General features: G+C 39.3%; 1 protein-coding gene across 7 annotated transcripts in view; it reads left to right on the plus strand.

The window, feature by feature from the left end:
- Positions 1 to 16,078, plus strand: part of dnah5l (dynein, axonemal, heavy chain 5 like) — a 425,035-nt gene extending 408,957 nt beyond the window's left edge. For 6 of the 7 annotated variants that reach the window (XM_069913293.1, XM_069913291.1, XM_069913296.1 and 3 more), the window contains 2 exons: positions 4,840 to 5,061; positions 15,786 to 16,078. In XM_069913293.1, the coding sequence (XP_069769394.1) occupies positions 4,840 to 5,061; positions 15,786 to 16,004 (441 nt within the window). In that variant the 3' untranslated portion in view covers positions 16,005 to 16,078. The remainder of the gene's footprint in view (positions 1 to 4,839; positions 5,062 to 15,785) is intronic. The other variant, XM_069913294.1, reaches the window with a different exon arrangement.
- The last annotated feature ends 4,728 nt before the right edge of the window (positions 16,079 to 20,806 follow it).

Raw genomic sequence — 20,806 nt, forward strand, 5'->3', positions numbered from 1 at the left:
ATCTTATTTAAAATACTGGAGCTCTTCTCATGTTAGACAGGCCCACGTCAAGAGCCTTTGCAAAAGCTTTGGAGAGTGCCCAAGAGACTTCAGTAGTGGATTGTTGTTTACAAAAAGGCAACAGATGAAAGAACTTGTCGGAGCCGCATTCTGTCTAGAGTGGAACTTGCTGTTCTAGGAGGGTCATGTGGTTTTGCAAGCAGAGAGTCAAGCAGGTTTTCTCTCTGGGAGAGAGACAGAGACAGAGACAGAGATCAGTTCTACAGTTTTACAGTCAGCAGCAGCAACTGGGACTGGAACAGGACAAGCTAGCAAGCTTGTTGAAAACCCCATTTGGAAGATGGATTGTGAGTGCTTCAGTCAAAGTCCTTGTGGTTCATGCAAGAAGAGAGGACTGGCTGTCTAACGTTTCACTTGAAATAGGAGAAACAAAAAGGCACTCTGTGGTGACCTGAACGAAAAGAATTGGAGAACCCTAAGGGGGAAAGTTTTATCAGCAAGACACTGAAGTGGCTGATTAAAAAGGAACCAGTTGTGGGTGTCCTGGAACAACAAATCTCTCTCTGAAAACCAACAAGCATCTTCCTAAGCGGTAACCATTTACCTTTCAGGCACCAAAACCTGGTGAACTTTATAAATGTTAAATTCTGTGCACAGCCTACAACCAGTGAACTTGGAGGAATGAGAAGTGAAGTTGGACTGTGAATCCACCAACTTTTCTGAACTTACAAACACATTACATACACATGCGCTTAGAAGGGGTTATTAGGTTAGATAAGTCAATAGTGAAAGTGTGATTCTATTTTCATGTTTAAAGATACTTAAAAGCAACTTTTGTTTAAGTCACCATTGTCTTGGTGAATATCTTGCTGCTGGGTTTATGGGTGCTCTGGGCTTGTAACAATATGCAATGACCTGGCATCTACAATGGCCTTTGGCAACAAATTCCATAGATTTACCACCCTCTGGGTGAAGAAATTCCTATGCATCTCTGTTCTAAGCAAACAACATTCAATCCTGAATTTGTGTCCTTTTGTCTTAGACTCTCCAACCACTCTGTTAATGCCTATCAACATTCAAAATGTTTCACTGCGATCCCCTCTCATTCTCTTAAATTCCAATGAATACAGGCCAAGAACTGTCAAATGCTCCTCACATAACCCTTTCATTTCTAGAATCATCCTTGTGAACTTTCTCTGAACCCTCTCCAATGTCAGCACATGCTTTCTTTAATAAGTGCAAAAGTGCTCTCAATACTCCAAGTGAGGTCTCACCAGTGTCTTGTAAGGCCTTAATATCACATCCCAACTGTTGTACTCCATTCCTCTTTAAATGAATGCGTAATTTGGCTTTTTTCCCCACCGACTCAACATGCAAGTTTACAGTACCTACATGCTATCCTGCATGAGGAGGACTCCCAGATCTGTTTGCATCTGAGTTTTTAAATTTTTCTCCCCATTTTGAAAATAGTCTGCCATTTATTTCTTCCAGCAAAATGTATGACCATTCACTTTCTGACATTGTACTTCTCTGCCCATTCTCCTAATCTAAGTCCTTCTTCAGCCTCCCTGTCTCCTCAACGTTATCTGCTCCTCCACACAACTTCATATCAGAAGAAGGTAGTAACCTGCCTTAATGATTTACATCAATAGTGATGAAATATTTTGAAAGGCTGATGATAAAGTGTATCAGCTCCTGTCTGAGCAGTGACATGGATATGTTCCAGTTCACCTATTGTAGCAACAAGTCCACAGCAGATGGCTTCTCACTGGCTCTACACAAAACCCTGGTCAGTAAATATGTATTCACAAGGATGCTCTTTATTGACTACATTTCAGCATTTAACAACATCATCCCCTCAAAACTGATCAGCAAACTCCAAGTCCTGGGACGCAACACTGCACTGTGTAATTAGATCATGGATTACCTCACCTCCAGACCACTATCAGTGAGGATTGGTAAGAAAATCTCTTCCACAATCTCCATCAATACCAGCTCCAGCTCTTCTCTACACCTACGACTGTGTGGTCCGGTACGACAATAACACTACAAATTTGCCAATGATACAACAGTAGTGGGTTGGAAAAGAAAGGCGATGAGTCAGCATACATGGAGGAGAATGAAAACTTGGCTGAATGGTGCACCAACAGCAACGTTCCACCGCAGCTAAGGAGTTGATTGTTGACTTCAGGAAGGGAAAGCCAGAGGTATGCAATTCATTGGGGAAATCAGAGCTGGAGAGGGTGAAGGTTCCTCAGAGTCACTATCTCAGAGGATCTTTCCTGGACCCAACACACTAATGTCATTGTAAAAGTTGCCATCGGAGACTAGCAGCAATCATCAAGGATCCACACCAGCCAGCACACGCTCTGTTCTCGCTGCTGCCATCAGGAAAGAGGTGTAGGTGCCACAAGCCTCGCCCCACCAGGTTCAGGAGCAACTGTTACAACTCTACCGTCAGACTCCTCAATGACAAACTTAATCAGGGACTTTTTTAAGGACTTTTACTTGTGCTCTTTTTTGACTGTTTTTAATCACTCTGTTTTGCACACAGTTTTGTTTTACATTCATTATCTGTTTATTTGTTTACATGTATATACTTTGTACAATTTTTTTGCACTCACAGTGAGTGGTAATTCTGCCGTGCCTGCAGAAAAAAAAAAATCACAGGGTTGTATGTGATGTCAAGTATGTACTCTGACAAGAAATCTGAATCATCTGTAAGCTTGGCCACAAAGCCATTCATTCCATCATCTAAATCATTAAGATACAACATAAAAAAGTAGCTCCGACATTGACTCCTGTGGAATACCACGAGCAACTGGCAGCCAACCAGAATATGATCCCTGTATTCCGAATTTGCTTCCTGCCAATCAGCCAATATTCTTCTTGTGCTGGTATATTTCCCATTATACCACGAGCTCTTATTTTGTTAAGTAGCTTCATGTGTGACGCCTTGCCAAAGTCCTTCTTAAAATCCAAATACACAACACCCACTGCATCTCCTTTATCTTGCCTGCTTGTTATTTCTTCAAAGAATTCCCATAGGTTTGTCAAGCAAGATTTCCACTTAAGGAAATCATGCTGGTTCTGGCAATACTGACTCCGGCAACATTGTCTCATGTGCTTCCAAGTAATTTGTAACCTCATCCTTGATAATCGACTCCAATATCTTCCCAACCCCTGATGCCAGGCTAACTGATCTATAATTTCCTTTCTGCTGCCTACCTCCCTCCTTGAATAGCGGTGACATTTGCAATTTTCAAGTCCTCTGGGAGCATACCGGATTCTATTGATTCCTGAAAGATCATTATCAAAACCTCCGCAATCTCTGCCACTACTTCTTTCAGAGCTCAATATGGCAATCCATCTGGTCCTGGAGACATTCACCTTTAGACGGTTCAGCTTTCTGAGCACCTTCTCCCTTGAAATTGTAACTGCACTCACTTCCTTTACCTGATACCCTTCAATATCTGGGACATTGCTGATGCCTTCCATAGTGAAGACGGATGCAAAATACTCATTCAGCTCATCTGCCATTTCCTTGTCTCTCATTATTATTTCTCCAGCACCATTTTTCTAGTGGTCCTATATCTAATCTCGCCTCTCTTTTACTCTTTATATACTTGAAGGAGCTCTTTGTATCCTCTTTGATATTATTTTTTAGCCTAATTTCATACTTCATCTTTTCTCTCCTTATTAATTATTTCTGCAAGTTTTTAAATGCTTCCCAATCCTCTATCTTCCCATTAATTTTTGCTTCCTTGTATACCTGCTCTTTTGCTTTTGCATTAGCTTTGACTTACCTTATTTGCCACAGTCATTTTTCCATTCAAATATTTCCTCTTTATTGTATATTTCTATCCTGCATCTATTTCATTTATTGCAGGAACTCTATCCATTGCTGCTCTGCCATCTAACCCACTGGTGCCCCCTTCTAATCTACTTTGGTCAATTTCTCTCTCATGCCAATGTAATTCCCTTTATTCCACTGAAATATCAACACATCTGACTTTAATTTCTCCTTGTTAAATCTGAAATAGAACTCAGTAATATTGTGATCGCTACACACAATCCAGTGCAGCTGTTCCCCTAATGTGCTCATCAATAAGCTGCTCTAAAAAGCCATTTCATAGGCATTCTACAAATTCTCTCTTGAGATCCAGTCCCAAACTGGTTTTCCCAATCTACTTGCATGTCAAGTCCTCCACGACCACCCTAACATTTCCCTTCTGACACATCTTTTCTATTTGCTGTTGTAATTTGTTGTCCACATCCTGGCAAAAGTTTGGAGGTCTGTATGTAACTGCCAACAGTGTCTTTTTTTTAACCCTATGCCATCTCTTACTAATGATTTAATACAATTCCTTATCATACACAGTGATTCACTGTATATCCTTTTGATACACTGTGTATCCTTAGACATTAGCTCCCAATGACATCCATCCATTAGCCACAACTCTGAGGTGGGCATAACCTCGTAGCAGCCAATCTGTAGCTGTACTACAAAGTTATCCACATTATTTCTTATGCTGTGTGCATTTAAATACAAAACCGTTAGCCCTGTATTTGTTACTTTCTTTGACTCTGTGTCCCTTTTATATTGCAATTCATTTTAGTGGCTGCAATTTTGCCCTATTTGCTTGTCCTTTCACTCAAATTCCCTTCTAGCAGTCTCTAATTTGTGAGCCAATTGTTTCTTCAAACATCATCCAATCACATAAAACTAACATTGGCATTTATTTTCTGTTTCCCATTAATACATTGTATGTATTTATGTTTAGCAGATCTTGTATCTGTACAAAAACATTTACTGATGAAAAAAAATTCTCTCCGCAGGGATTTTTGACCGCAATGCGACAGGAAACTACGCGTATGAATCTGAACAAGGGCTGGGCCCTAGATAGTGTTATTCTTTATAATGAAGTGACTAGAATGATGAAAGAAGATGTGAGTGCACCTCCTTCTGCAGATATTGGTGGTGTTTATGTCTACGGCCTGTTTTTGGATGGAGGAGGCTGGGACAAAAAAAATGTGAGGCTAATGGAATCATCTCCAAAGGTAAATATTTTCTGATTAACTTGACACACACACACAGCACAGAATAATGAAATATTTAGATTTGTAAAACATCATTTGGTAAAATGGATGTGACCATTTAGGGAAGTGGGATAGAGATAGGATATAAATAACTACACTCTGTAGAATTCCATTTCTGATGTTATGTTCTACATATTGTTTGCAATTATAGCATAACCTTCTTTATATTCCATTGTCAGCTGATAAACAAATGCATCCAATATGCACTTTTATAATCATATTATCTTGTCCCAAACTGACTCTGTGGACATGGACTTGTGGTCTCTTTGTTTCTCCATGTCATTCATTATCCTGTCATTTATTGTGTGGCCATGTTGGACCATCCCAAATGCATTACCTCACACTTTAATGGATTAGCTTCCATTTATCAATTTTTTGCCCAATCTTTCCATCATTTCTTGCAATCTAAAGTATTTCATCTCTCAGCTAATCATACAACCAGGTTTTCTATTTCTGTAATGCCCACAAAATCTCGGACAAAATCTTTAATGTGCATTACAAGAAACGATGAAATGACTGTTGACCTGTGAAATCCAATTGATGGCAATTTTCCAGTGACACAATCAGACATCAACCATTATGGAACAAAAATGCAAGAAACACTTAGCTGCTCATAAAACCATAAACAGAAGCAAAATTAGGCCATTCAGCTAATCGAGTCTGCTCCACCATTTAAACCATGACTCCACCATCTCTTATTGGACTTCTCAGTTTCCCAAAACACCTTCTCATAGATAATAGCAACTGGACTCATTTATTCCCTCTGAATCCTTTGAATTTCTGATACATCACTGGTATCGTTCAGTGAAGACTGACAAAAACTACTTCCTCTCTTATTTCTTTGTACCCCATTACTACTTCTCCAATGTCATTTTCCAGCAGTACGACATCTTGCCTCTTTTTGACTCTTATGTATCTGAAAAAAACTTTTGGTATCTTTTTTTTAATTATTGGCTATCTTACCTTACCATGTTTGCTTTTTTTATTTACCATCTGTTGGTTTTTAAAAGCTTTCCAATTCTTTAGCTTCTGCTAGGTTTTACAATATTGTAAGCCCTCTCATTTGCTTTTATGCAGTCTTTGACTTCATATCGTACATCAGCTTCTCCCTCACAAACTGCAGGGTGAATTCTATGATATTATGATCACTGCCTCCTAATCTCTCTAATCAAGTCTGGTTCATTGCACAGTGTCAAACTCAGGATTACCTTTTCCTTCATGTACTCGACCACAAGCTGCTCTCAAAAGCCATCTTGTAAGCATTCTGCAATTTCTTTCTCTTGGGATCCAGTGCTAACCTGTTATCTACCTGCATATTGAAGTCCCTCATGACCATCACAATATTTCCTTTCTCTAACTCTCATCTTTTCCCTAACTACTGTTATAATTTGTACACCCTGGCTACTCTTCAGAGATCTGTATATATGCATCAGGATGTTTTTACTCTTGCAATTTCTTAACTCTATCCACATGGATTCTGCATCTTCTAATTCTGTTATTTTTGCTAAGGATATGATTTCATTTGTTACCAACAGAGTTTCCCATCCCCTTGTTGTGTTCAAGAATAGGTTCAAAGGGTTCAAAGAGAGTTAAGGGTGGACACAGTGCTTTATTTACGCACCGGGAAATTCACAAAAGGGCACACACTCACACAGACTAATCTGGAATAATACACAAATAACTACACATCGGGTGCGAATAAATCATTACTAAACGTTCTCAACTCAGGATTGGGAATGTGAGGGTTAAACACACAGTACCCACCAACTCTCTCTATCTCTGGTAGGCACAGTACAGTAACAAACAGTAAATTAATTACAACTAACCATTATATCAAATGAACCTGGTCTCCAGTAAAACAATAAAAACAAAAAGTTGATAAAAGTGAATTCAGTTAAAATTGTATTTTAAATATTCTGTGTATTTTAAACATTTTTTTTCTTGATGGGTTGTGTTTTACATCACAATTTTCTGTTTTGGGTAGTAGTTCCATGATTAGCTGCTATGAATGGCAGGTTCTGATCCTTCATATCTGGCTATCCATTCCCATAGGATGATGATGGTTCCTTTCAGTCAGTTGGTGGGGTTTGATAGGAATCCCCACTCCTCAGAAAGGAACAGCTTGTACGTGAATGGATTTTAGGTGAGCAGGGGGTTACACAGATCTAGACCCACCCTCTCGACATCCCCTCCCAGATCCCGTGACATGGTAAGCTCCAAGATGGCTAGGGGAAGTTCTGTTGCAGTGACCAAGCTTCAATGCAAGGGATGCCATTTCCACGCTTCATGGTACATGTTTGCTAGATGGCCGTTGACCTTATTAAAGGGTTCACCTGCCTTTTAACAGGTCTAATTTTTCATCCTACAGGGTGTCTATCCACCCTCCACACCAGGCAAGCCTGCTGGGGGAGCTGGTTTAGTCGCCGACCACCCAACCATGCAACAGGTAGTACTGGGTTCCATGGTACCACTAGCAATCAGAATTTGTTACTCTATGTAACAAAGTCATTAAATGCCACTTCACTTCTTGTCTGTTTCTAATGCCACAGTGGTTGTCAAGGTTACTCAAACTTCCCACTATAGCATATAATTTGAGAGAACGATGTGGATTGAGAAAGAGGTGATTTGACCCCAGCAGCTTCTTTCATGTCTTCTTTAATATAAAATGGCCATAAGAAAGGGGAGCAGGGTACCTTGGCTCTGATCCACCTTTCAATAAAATCATAAACTTATGAAGCCTAGGTCCTTAAATCCATTTTGCTGTTTACTTCAAAATAATCATTAATTTCCCTCTTGCCTAAAAATCTTGCAATCACAGTCTCAAATATATTTAGTCACTCTATATCCATAGATCCCTTGTGTATAAATTTCCAAAGTTCATAACCTTCAGTTTTAAATGATGATTGACCATACTGATCAGTACAGTACAGGCAGTTAGACTATAAACTTATGCTGACCCATACAAACCTACTCATCAATCAATCTAAACCTTCCCCCCCCCCCCCCCCCACAGTCCTTAAACCGCTATTTACCTTACATCTATGTGCCCAAGACTCTTTAAAATGTCCCTATTCTACCAGCCTCACCATGCCCTAACAATGAATTTCAGGTACCTCTTTTATTTCCTGTGAAAAAAATCTACTTCTCACATCTCTCCTAAACTTTCCTTCATTCACCTTAAACAGATATTCTCTGGTACTCCGTTTTTCTATTCTTCCTACCTAGTAAGATAATCTCACATATCCACAGATTGTATTACATTTACCTTCTTTTCAACCACTTCTCAGGTTCTATCTCCAGCTTCCTTTAGTGATACTCTGTGTCCTCATAACTTCCGCAAATAACCAAGCAAATGGTTGTCCCCTTCTCTGTGGAACTGATGTTCCAGCACTTATCCTTGCAGAAAACAACTTCATTAAACAGTAATTTATGACTGCCCTGAGGCACATGTTGGAATCCATCACATTTCTTCAGATGACTTTCATTCATTACAATCTCTGGACTGCAACTAAAAAAATGGAAAACTCTAATTTTATATTTAGATGCCCCAAACCATTTTGCAGCCCAGAATGTAACTAGGGTGACAGCCTTAAAGTAATTACTGTTCACAATTAATCTATATGATTGCATCTAGTAATCCGGCAGGTTGGAGCAAATGCTAATTATAGTAGTTTGTTCTCAGTGAATTTCAAAGGGATGCCCAATCCATTCTCCCATATCATATTTACATATGACAAAGAAGGGGGGGGTTGGGCATTTTGACCTTTGGAGACCATGCCAGTCCTATTCTTCCATTATTTTTTGTCTTGCAATCTGTAATCCCCAAATTCCCATCAACACCTTCAGATTCTTCAACTCACCTGCATATTAGAGATATTTTAGAGTGGGCAATTAACCACTTTAAGAATGTGGGAGGAAAGATGAAATCCAAAAGAAAGTTCTATTCAGTCACAGGGTGAACCTACAAACTCTACAGAGACCACACTGGTGGTCAGGACTGATCACAAGCATCTGGTGCTCAGTAAGATCTACATTCAAAATAAAAAATCCAATCTTTTTTGAAGCTATAGAATCCTCAGAAAAATAGATGAAATATGGGTAGACCATGTTTAAAATTATTTTGCTACCTATCTGTAAGTTCATAAGAAATTGGAGCAGAAGTAGATCACCTGACCTGTCGAGCTTGCTCAACCAATCAATAAAATAATCACCGATTTGGCCATGGACTTAGCTCCATTCACCTGCTTGTCACCATTACCATTGATTCCTCTACTATGCAAAATCAATCTAATTATGTCTTCAATGCATTTTATCAAACAGTCTCTACTTCATTCAGCAGAGAATTTCACAGATTCAGCATCCTCTGGGAGAAGCAGTTCCTCCTGATTGCTGACTTCAACCTACTGTCTGAGATTTGAGATTATGTTCTCCAGTTCTAGCCTCACCTGCCAGAGGAATCTACCTCCCTGCTTCTATTTTATTTATTCCTTTCACAATTATAGATGTTTCTATCAGATGCCCTTCATCCATTTAAACTCCATTGTATATAGTCCCCTCACACCGCCCCAAAACCAGAATATCTCTTCTCAAGTAAGGAGATCAGAACTACGCACAGTATTCCAGGTACAGTCTCACCAGTCCCCTGTGCAGATGCATCAGAATCTCTCTGCTCTTAAAAAAAAAATCCCTCTAGGAATGAAGGCCAACACCTTATTTATCTTCTTGATTACCTGCTGCAAACTAACATTTTTGAGATTCATGTACAAGAACTCTCTTCGCACAATTTCTCTCTGCCAACAGCATTCTGCAATTATTCGCTATTAAAATAATAGTCTGATTTACTATTTAATATGACCTAAAATTTACCAATGTTGTATTCCACCCACCAGGCCCTTGCCTAGTCACTATATCCCTCTGTAGCTTCTTTGTGTCCTCAAAACTGTGGGCAGCACAGTTAGCACAACATTGTTATTGACCCAGCATCACGGGTTCAAACCCGGCAATGTCTGAAAGGAGTTTGTACATTCACCCTATGTCTGCCTGCTCCGATTTCCTCCCACCCTCCAAAAATATAGGGGTCGTAGGTCATTTGGCTGTGATTGGGCAGCAGTGATTCATGGGCCAAAAAAGCTAGTTACTGTGCTGAAAGCCTAAATTTAAAAATTAAAACAATTTTTGTTCCTTCTCAATTTAATGTCATCAGCAAATGTCATTAGATGCTTTATAAGTGGTCTCTTCCTTCAAATCATTTATATTGTGAACAGTTTCTGGCCTATCTCTTGGGCACCCCTCTAAACACTGATTGCTAATGGAAGAAATGCCACTTTATTACAGTTCTCTGCCTTCGATTGGTTAACCAATCCTCTTTCCAATATAAAAATACCGTTTGTCGTCTTAACAACCTGTTGCATCAACCTGGTAACTTTTATTGAACAGTGTGCAACAACACATACATCACTGATTTGCAGTTCTATGCATTCAGAAAATGATTTGCCATTTACCTAGAATATCCATCTGCCTGTCTAAGAATCTCTTAAATGTCCCAATTGTTCCAGCCTCCAGTACTATCTCTGGCAATGCATTCCAAGCACCCACAACTCTGCGTAAAAGCACTTACCCTTGATGTCTACCCTAAACCTTTGTCCATTCACTTTGTATAGATGTCCTCCACTCCCACCCTGGGGAAAAGGGACTGACTCTCTACCTTAACTATGCCTCTCATAATCTTGTAGACCTCTGTTAAATCAACTCTCATCCTTATTTGGTCCAAAGAGAAAAGTCAAAGCACTACTAACCTTGCCTCATAAAACATATTTTCCAATTCAGTCAACATCCTGGTAAATCTTCTCTGCTATGGAGATCCATAGCTTCCACACCCTTCCTGTAATGAGGTGACTAGAACTGAACACAATATTTTAAATCTGGTTTTACCGGAGATTTAGAGAGTTACAACATTACTTCATGACTCTGGATCTCAATTCCCCAACTAATGAAGACCTGCATACTGTAGGTTTTCTTAACAATCTTATCAATCTGCATGGCAACCTTGATAGATCTATGGATTTGGACCCTAAGGTTCCTCTGTTCTTCCACACTGTTAAGTATCCTACCATTATCCATCTACTCTGCCTTCAGGTTTGACGTTCCTAAATGCATCACCTCACACACATCCAGATTGAACTCTGCATCCTGTCTGTATCCTGTGGTCACCTACAACAACCTTCAACACTCACCACAACACCTCTAACCTTCTAATCATCCACAAACATACTGACCCAACCCTGAATTTCTTCGTCCAGGACATTGACAAAAATCACAAAGTGAAAGGGTCCCAGAACCCTTCAGATATCCATTAGTCCCTGACCTTGATGCAGAATACTTTACATCCACTAATACTCTGCTTTCTATAGGCAAGCCAATTCTGAATCCAGTCAGCTAAGTTTTCAATGATTCTATGACTTGCCCATGGCTTTCTGAATGAATCTCCTATGGGGAACCTTGTCAAATACCTTACTAAAATCTATACCTACCACATCTGCCACCCTACCTTCATTAATTTATTTTGTCACCTCCTCAAAAAACTCAATTAGACTCATGAGGTATGACCTTCCCCTCACAGAGATATGCTGACTATCTCTGAGAAGACTGTGCTTCTCTAAATGCTCATAAATCATGTCCGTAAGAATCCTCTCCAATAGTTTGCCTACCTCTGACATAAGACTCACTGTTCTATCATTCCCAGGATTCTCCCTGTTACCTTTTTTCAAACAAATGAACACATTTGCCATTCTCTAATCCTCCAGCATGTACATCCTAAATAGGATGCAACTATCATCACCAACACCCCAGTAATCTCTTCCATCCCTTTCCAAAGAAACCTGGGGTGTATCTCATCTGGTCCCTGGGACTTATCAATCCTAATGTTTTAAATAAAATCCAGCAATTCCTCTGTCTTAATCTCACCATGGTCCTGCACATTAGCTTGTTCTATTCTGGCCTCATCTTAACCAAAAACCTTTTCTAAGATCTCCCAATTTCCTTTGCCTCCAGGCACATGTTGCCTCCTTTATCTTTAAGTGGCCCTACATTCACTCTCGTGATTCTTTTGTTCTTCACGTATGCATAGAACACCTTCATGTTTTCCTTAATCCTTCTTGCCGACACCTTCTTATGCCCCTTTCTAGCTGTCCTAAATCCTTCCTTAAGTTCCTTCCTGGCTACCATATAACTATTATGAACTTTTCCTGTGTTTTGCTTCCTAAATCTTCCTCTTAGCTGTCTTACCTGTTTTGTCAACCACTATAACAAAAAAAACAAAGGAGGAAAAACCCAATCCCAACCAACCAATTTTCCCTTGCAACCACTGCAACCGTGTCTGCCTGTCCCACATCGGACTTGTCAGCCACAAACGAGCCTGCAGCTGACGTGGACATTACCCTTCCATAAATCTTTGTCTGCGAAGCCAAGCCAAAGTAAAATCCCTTATCCTACTATTTTTTCCACGACTCATTGGGACAAACCTATCCAGAACCCCAAGCAAATGATCCCTAAACATCCTCCAAATTACTTCTGTGCTTCCTCCTAAGAACATCTGTTCCCAGTTTAGTCTCCCTAGTTCCTGCCTCATCCTGTTATAATTAGCCCTTCCCCAATTAAACACTTTCCCATTTTATCTTTGCTCAGGCAGTTGTGGTCATGATCACCAAAATGCTCCCCCACTGAGATTTCTGTCACCTGACTAGGTTCTTACCCAGTGTTAAATCCAGTGTGGCCTCACTTCTAATTGGCTGGTCCACATATTGAATCAGGAATCCTTCCTGAACATACCTGACAAATTCTGCCCCATCCATCCCTCTTGCAGTAAGGAGGTGCCAATCAATATTTTGAAATGGTGGATCTCCACAAACAGAATAATAATAATCGGACAATCTGTTTTAATGATGTTGAGTATGGAATCATGTTTGTTAAGGCACTAAGAGTAACTTCTTTATTCTTAAAAAAAATGTGCAATGAAATTTGTCAAAGACCCAAAATTGCTTTGGTCTAACATCATATTCAAAAAAGATTCCAGCTTCAACACTGAAATGAGAATCTGGACATTTTTGTTTGTTATTGAAATTCACGTGGAGTCCACAGAACCGAAAGACATTACAGCACAGAAAACAGGCCCTTGTCTCTTCTAGTTTAGTGCTGAAAACTATTATTCTGCCTCGTCCCACTGGCCTGCATCCATTCCATCCCCCTCCATACCACTTAGATGGGGGTTTTCCTCAAACCCAGTGCTGGTTTATTTTATTCTGAGAAACAAAGCGGTTACAGGACTAGGAAAAATAGAAAACATGCCCAAGCCTAGAATTCCTTGCTTTGTTAATGACAAAAATTGGGGTTAAATTATGAATTTAAAAAGTTGTCTGGAGATTGGTTGAATCCAATTTGTAGAGTTGAAATGTGAAAATTAGGTACTCTGTCACGGACAGAGTACATCAGGTGGAACTCAAAAATAAAAGATCTTTGAGGTAGTGAATTGAATTCACAATACCAGAGAAAATGAATGAAGTGTAATAGGATAAAATGCTAAACTACATCCTGTTCTTCACCTTGTTCTTTCATGGCACTTTTGAGATATCAAGTGAAATCAGAAGAATCATCACAAGGATTTTCTTCATCAAATGAACATTTAAAAATCCAGGTCTTTGAAATCTGAAATAAAGCCCGAACAAAGCTGAAAGTAACTCAGCATGTCCTGCAGCACGTGTGGAAAATAGAGCAAATTTACATTTCGTCAGAAATGACAAAGGATCTGCTGCAACAGAAATAATGATCGTTTCTCACTCCACAGTAGCTGCCAGACTTCCAGAGTGCTTCCTGCAGAGTGCTTTCAGCCATATTATCAGTTTCTTTATATGAATTTTAACATATGTTTTATCCAACACAGAGTGTCTTTTGTCCAGAACAGGGGAATCAGTGAACAGAGGATATAGGTTTAAGGTTAAGGGGAAGAGATTTTACAGGGGTAGCATATTTTACACAAAGGATGGTGCTTGAAATGGGTTCCCAGAGAAGGTCATTCAGGCAGGCACTACTGTAAAGTTTAAGAAAAAGTTGAACAAGTTTTGAGGTATAAGGGTCAAATGCATGCATGCGAGTGTGGGAGGGCCTTTTTGATTGGTGTGGGCATGTTGGGCCAAAGAACCTGTTTACATGCTGTATGGCTCTATGACTCTTGCTCTGTGGAATACAATCACAGTGAACCTAACTGCTAAATGCCACTGCACATCCCTATATCACTCCCACCCACTTACTCATTCACTCCTCCCCCTTGTGGTTCTGTCCTTTTCTACACATATTCCATCAACAGGATCCCTTCCCCTTCAGGTTCCATTTAGTCTCATCTGTCCACCTCTCTCCTAATAGCTTCCATTATAATATAATGATCACCTCTCTACTTATCAGATTCATGCACTTTGTTTCCACATCTCCCTCAATCACTCTGTCTTCAACATCACCCTGTATGACTTGCCTTCCCCTATTTGACCCCTTTCTTTGCTCTTGGCTCTCTCTCCTTTTGCCAGGCATGTGGCAATCAAATGCCTCTCCCCTCCCCATCTGTCCGTCATCCTTCACCTCTTACTGCCAATTGTCCACCCCTCCCTGTGATCATTATTCTGGATATATCTCCTTTGTACTGTCAGTCTTGATGAAGGGTTCCAACTCAAAACATCAACCATTCTCATTCTCCCAATCGTTTTATTCCTCCAACAATTTTTTTTGCTTCAGATTTCAGCATCTGCATTCTTTTATGTCTCAAGTGCCAATGTATATTTCCTTTACTGTGTAAAAAAATATGTTTTATCATTATTTTTAATAGTTTCAGCTCTGGAGCAAACAGCAAAAGAATATCAGACACATCATATGATGTTAAAATAATGTTGTACTTGGTGAATATTCTGAGTGCAATTAATATTTATGAAAATAGTTATTGGTATTTCATTTGTAATAGCCAAACAATTTGAGATATCACTTGAGGGGTTACACCAAATATAATACAGTAAAACACCTCATATCCAGCACCTATGAGGATTGGTAGATGTTGGATAATTGAATTTTCCGGTTGCTTGAGATTGTGTGCTGTGTGATTGGTGAATTAACAGTGAGGCATGCCAATTTTAAATTTCTGTATTTTTTATATATTTAATTTCCATGATTTTATTTTTTGCCAGTTGCTTGAGGCTGCCGATTGCTTTAATTCCAGGCAACAGAGGTTTTACCATATAACCAGGGGTGCAGTGCTGCCAGAAATCACCTGACCACCACTCCAGCACCTCATGGGGCAGCTCTGGCACCTCATTGCTCTGGGTACCCCTGCCCCCACCCCCACTCCTAACCCTCACTGAGCACTATTCTGGACATAAAAGGTACCCTTTTCTTCCACAACTGGTCGACCTCCTTTCTCATCCTATCATTCGCTCTCGATTATACAACATGGCGGTCACCAAAGCCAGACCACCTTGTTGTCGATTTTGGTAAGCTCCGGCACCTAAAAAAGTAGCACTGCACCCCTGTATATAACCATTCAAATGTATAATGGACTTCTGCAATTTGAAAATTTTATTTCATGTTTGCCACACAAATGTATTTCTATTTGTGCTTGTTTGATGGACTCTTCTTACCAATTGTCTATGCAGGTATTGTTCACCTTGCTTCCAGTCGTTCATGTGTATGCAATTAATGCCATTGCACCACCTGATTCAAAGAAACAACAAGGGGCAATGTATTCATGCCCTGTGTACAAGAAGCCCCGGCGAACTGATCTGACATACATCTTCTCTCTGCATTTGAAAACAGTACAGAATCCTGATCACTGGATCCTGCGTGGTGTGGCTTTACTCTGTGACTCCAAGTAAACACAGCCAAATAAGGGGATAATTGTCAAAATATTGTGCTTCCTCTTTGAAATTAAATTCTAGAAATACGTTTATTTTATCGCATGGTTTTGTAATGTGTGCAGCATTCTTGTATTTGTTTTTGCATGGCTTATAAATTTTAGAATTCATTCTTTGGAAGTAGGCGATTTGACACTATTATTACACCTTCCATTTGCACAAATGAAAGATGAACAGGAAGCCTGCTTCATAAAATTAGGCAGGATACAAACAGGTTGTTAGAATTCTTGAATCCCCAAAGCCTCACTAATATCTTCATCAAGATAGTAACATGGCATTGTCTCCATTTGCCTGGATCAGTGCAGCGGTAACAATACTTGCACCATTCAGAACAAAGCAATCCTTTGACTAGCATACAATGCACTGCCTCCATGTGGGCGTTCAGTGTTTGTTGTTGCTACCATCTTTGACAACACCCCCAAATCCATGCAATAAAAACAAGCGAAACAGGAACATGGGACACTGCCTTGAAATTCCCCTCAAAATCACATACCAGCCTGACTTGGAACTATATCAGCCTTGCTGGGTCCAAATCCTCTCAACTGCATTATACGAGTGCCTTCACCAGGTGAACATCAGCAGTTCAAGAAGAATGATTCACACCACATTATCAATGCTACAGAAATATGGTCAAGTAACACACCCCATAAATGAAAATTCCACCGATCAGATAAAAAACTCACATTTTAAGGAGTTCAATTACTTAATAAAACTAAATGCTTCTATTAGGAACCATTAATTTAATTAAAAATCATCTCAATTAGTTTGCACTTTTCCACAGTTTATATAATCAAAAAGGTTAAGCATAATAATGGTGAGGTGTTTATATTCTGAGTGTAGTTAATACTTAATATGTTTACTGTAGATATTGCACAATAATTGGATAAAACACTGAATAAAACCTTCGAACCAAAAAAAAATGTTTTCACTTATGGTTCATTGAATCAGCAAAGAGTTCAGAGCTCCAATTTTAAACATAAAAACTTCAGGATAAAATTACATCAGGCCAATACTTCTGTATTTTTCCAATTTACTTCAATAGCTTACCAAATGGCATGCAATTTGAATGGGAGCAGTTAAGAAAGATAGATTAACACTTTATTGAAATTGTGTAGGAGGGAAAACGGTGAGATTTTAGAAATAGGAAAGAACAGACAGGGAGGCAGATGGAGATTATTCAAGGCATGTGTTTATCATTGCAAGGTGAGTTAGTGTACACATATTACATCATACTTACAGCACAGAAGCAAGCCCAGAAGTGTCATGTCTGCATTTGAACTCCAAACATTAAAGTATTCTATTTTTTTCCTTCATGTATTTCTTAGCTTTTCTTTGCCGCTCCAATCCTCCACAGCTCAACTGCTTATCTTTTCCTGAAATAATTTTTTTGTTGATTTTCATATCAGATATTAATGTCTGTGGCCCCTGGTTCTGATCTCACTCTGAATATAATTGTCTGCTTTGAGCAAGCCCTATCAAATCTTCCTAAAATTGAAAGACCTCTATTGGGTCATTTCTTGACCTTCCCTACCCATTCAATCTTTTCTGTATCAGTATAGCAAATCTTTTAAACACCAGTATAATACACAGTACTCAATTTATGGTCTGCACCAGGGGTTAATTTAACAGAAGTTCTTTATATTTCTCAGATCTCCCTCCATAGAAATGAAATAGAGTGCATGAATTTTGTTGAAATTACCTTATTAAGCTGCATCAGTGGTTTCAATGATATATATACTGTATATCCCTATCCAATTTAAGTTGATTTTGCCTGGAATATTTTGCTTCAATATTTATGCTCACAAAAATGTACTACTTAAAAAAAACACATTCATCTTAATTTGCCAAATTAGCCACATGAGATTATAGAAGAATGACAATAATTTGGAACTAACCTAAACAAATGGATGAATTAACACATTGAACTTGCAGTTTCTAATGCGGACATAATGTTTTATGTGCTAGATTAGCACGCTTGGGATGTTCAGTTCAAATTGGGTTTTTTTCAAATTTTGCTGTGCTTTCACAGTGTTATCAATTATCAGCGCCATCAGATGTATTGATCAGCAAAGGCAGAGAAAGGGATTGGTGAGAGGGCCATGGAGAGAATCAAGTGAGCTCCTATTATCCTTCTCAAACCTACCTCTCTCCTCTTTCACCATATCAGAATTGGAGTCATGATTATGGTCATGAACATGTGTCATGAAATTTGTCATTTTGTGGCAGCAGTACGGTGCATAGCAAGGTTCAAAATTACTCAAAGTTATAATTTTGTAAATACAAGATTTAAAAAATAAATACATAGTGCAAAAATGAGAATGTCCATATGTTCATTGTCCCATCAGAAATCTGATGGTGGAGGGAAAGAAGCTACTTTTGTTACATTGAGTATGTGTCTTCAGGCTCCTCTATCTCCTCCCTGAATTTAGCAATGAGAAAAGGGGTGGTGAGGGTCCTTGATGATAGAACCTGCTTTCTTGATGCACTGTCTCTTAAAGATGTCATTAATGGAGGGAAGACTAATGCCTATGGTGGTGCTGGCCTATTTTTGTCCTGTGCATTGGCTCTTCCATACAGAGTGATGCAGCCAGTCAAAATGCTCTCCACGGTACACCTGTTGAAATTTGCAAGTCTTTTGTGACATTCCAAATTTCAAATTCCTAATGGACTGTAGCTGCTGGTGTGCCTTCTTCATAATTGCATCGACATGATGGTCCCAGATAAGTCTTCATAGATTTTGACACCCAGGAATCTGAAGTTTCTTAGCCTCTCCACTGCTGACCCCTCGATGAGGAATGGTTTCTATTCTCCTGGCTTCCCCTTCCTGAAGTCCACAATCAGTTCCTTAGTTTTTCTGATATTGAGTGCATGGTTGTTGTGACACCATTCAAATGTCTGATCTATCTCATTCTTCTATGTTTCCTTATTGCCATCTGTGATTATGCCAACAACAATGGTGTCATCAGCAAATTTGGAGATGGCATTTGAATTGTCCCTAGCCGCACAGTATTGGCTGTTTTAAGGGTAGAGTATTGTCCTCAGCAAGCACACCTCCTTGAGGAGTGCCTGTGTTGATGGTCAGTGAGGAGGAAATGCTGATACCGATCTGCACTTACTGTGGTCTTCTGATGAAGAAGTCAAGGATCCAGTGGCAGAGGGTGGTATAGGTTTTGAAGCTTGCTAACCAGTACTGAGGGGAGCTCAGGTTGCCAGTGGTTTGGACTGGACTTTGTGTGGCTGCAGGGGCTGCGGAAGCGCTGGAGGTGAATCTACGGACACCAAGTCTTTGGGGGGACTTTCTTTTGCTTCTCTTTCTCTCTGACTGTCAGTCTGTAAGAGGTGCTTAGGTAATTCCTGCCAGTGGAGAATCTGTCTGCCTTACAGCAGACAAAAAGAAATTTCATGTAATACGACACTGTTTTATTACTATGATAATAAATTGAATCTTTAATCTTTCTTCAAATATCTGTCTTACTATCCCAGGAATCATTCTGGTGAACTTTCTATGATTTCTAGATTTTAATATTCTATGTTCTAACATTTGCTGCACCTCCCATTAGTAAGATTGTCTATCCTCAGATTAGGAGTCTAAAACTACATACCATACTCAAGGCATGGCCTCATCAAGTTAAAAAAAAAACAACAAAATTTATAAAATTGTGGGGTGTGGGTGGGGGGCATTGATAAAATGAATGCTCATAGATTTGTTTACCAAGTTAGATAATTTTAAAACTAGAGGACATAGATTTAAGGTGAGAAGGGAAAGATTTGAGAGGTTTATACCTGGAATGAGCTGCCAGAAGAAACTAACACAATTATACAATTCAAAGGCCATTTGAATAGATTTATAGATAGGAAGATCTAAAAAAAGGTATGAACCAAATGGAACTAGCCCAGGAGGCCAACGGTCAGCATGGATGATTTGGGCTGTAGGGCTTGTTTTATGCTGTATGTTATTTTGGTCAGAATATATAGGTCAGCATGACATCAAGGGCCAAAGGGCCTGTACTGTGCTGTAATGTTCTATGTTATATGGCTTTATGTCTCTAAAAGAATATTTTCACAAATTAAATAATTCCTGATCCTGATACAATATATTCATATGGCAGAAAATAAAGAAGGAGAAGGGAATTGCAGAAAGATGTAAAAATGCAAGGATCATGATTATGGTATTCTCCTATTGTCCTAAAATAATGAAAAGAACAAAGGAGAGAAGAATTTATGAAACATGTACTAAAGTATTTTCTTTAGTAGAATTTTCCCAGACATTGGAGAAGCAAGCAATATCTAGTTCTGAGCGTGCATTGGGCAAGTAGAACAGATAAAAGAATGCTAATCATAAACATTGGGATCATAAATTGATTGAAAACAGACGAATAAATATACTACTAGGGATACAACAAGGTGACATTAAACTAAATGTTTGAGAAATAGATTAGTGGGTGTCTTGGGTAAACTTATACCTCTAATTTTGTTTGTTTTAGATTGGTCACAGTGTTTGAGCTACTGAAAGAAAATAGACACACACACCAAGAGCAGTTCAGATTATACAAATGTTTATTACAAATTCAAAAGATGATTTCACACTACAATATGTAAGCCCTTCCCAACTATACTTATCAAAGCTTGGATTGTTCCCAACTGCCGAAGCGAGGCAATGACTGCACACTTGTAATAGGTTGTCAGGGCACCGGTAGCAGCTTCTCCACCTCCCCTGACCGGGATGTTGGCTGGACTCTAGAAGTTCTTCTTCTTGCTGAGAG

Source organism: Narcine bancroftii, chromosome 1 (assembly GCF_036971445.1).
Source record: "Narcine bancroftii isolate sNarBan1 chromosome 1, sNarBan1.hap1, whole genome shotgun sequence".
NCBI lineage: Eukaryota > Metazoa > Chordata > Chondrichthyes > Torpediniformes > Narcinidae > Narcine > Narcine bancroftii.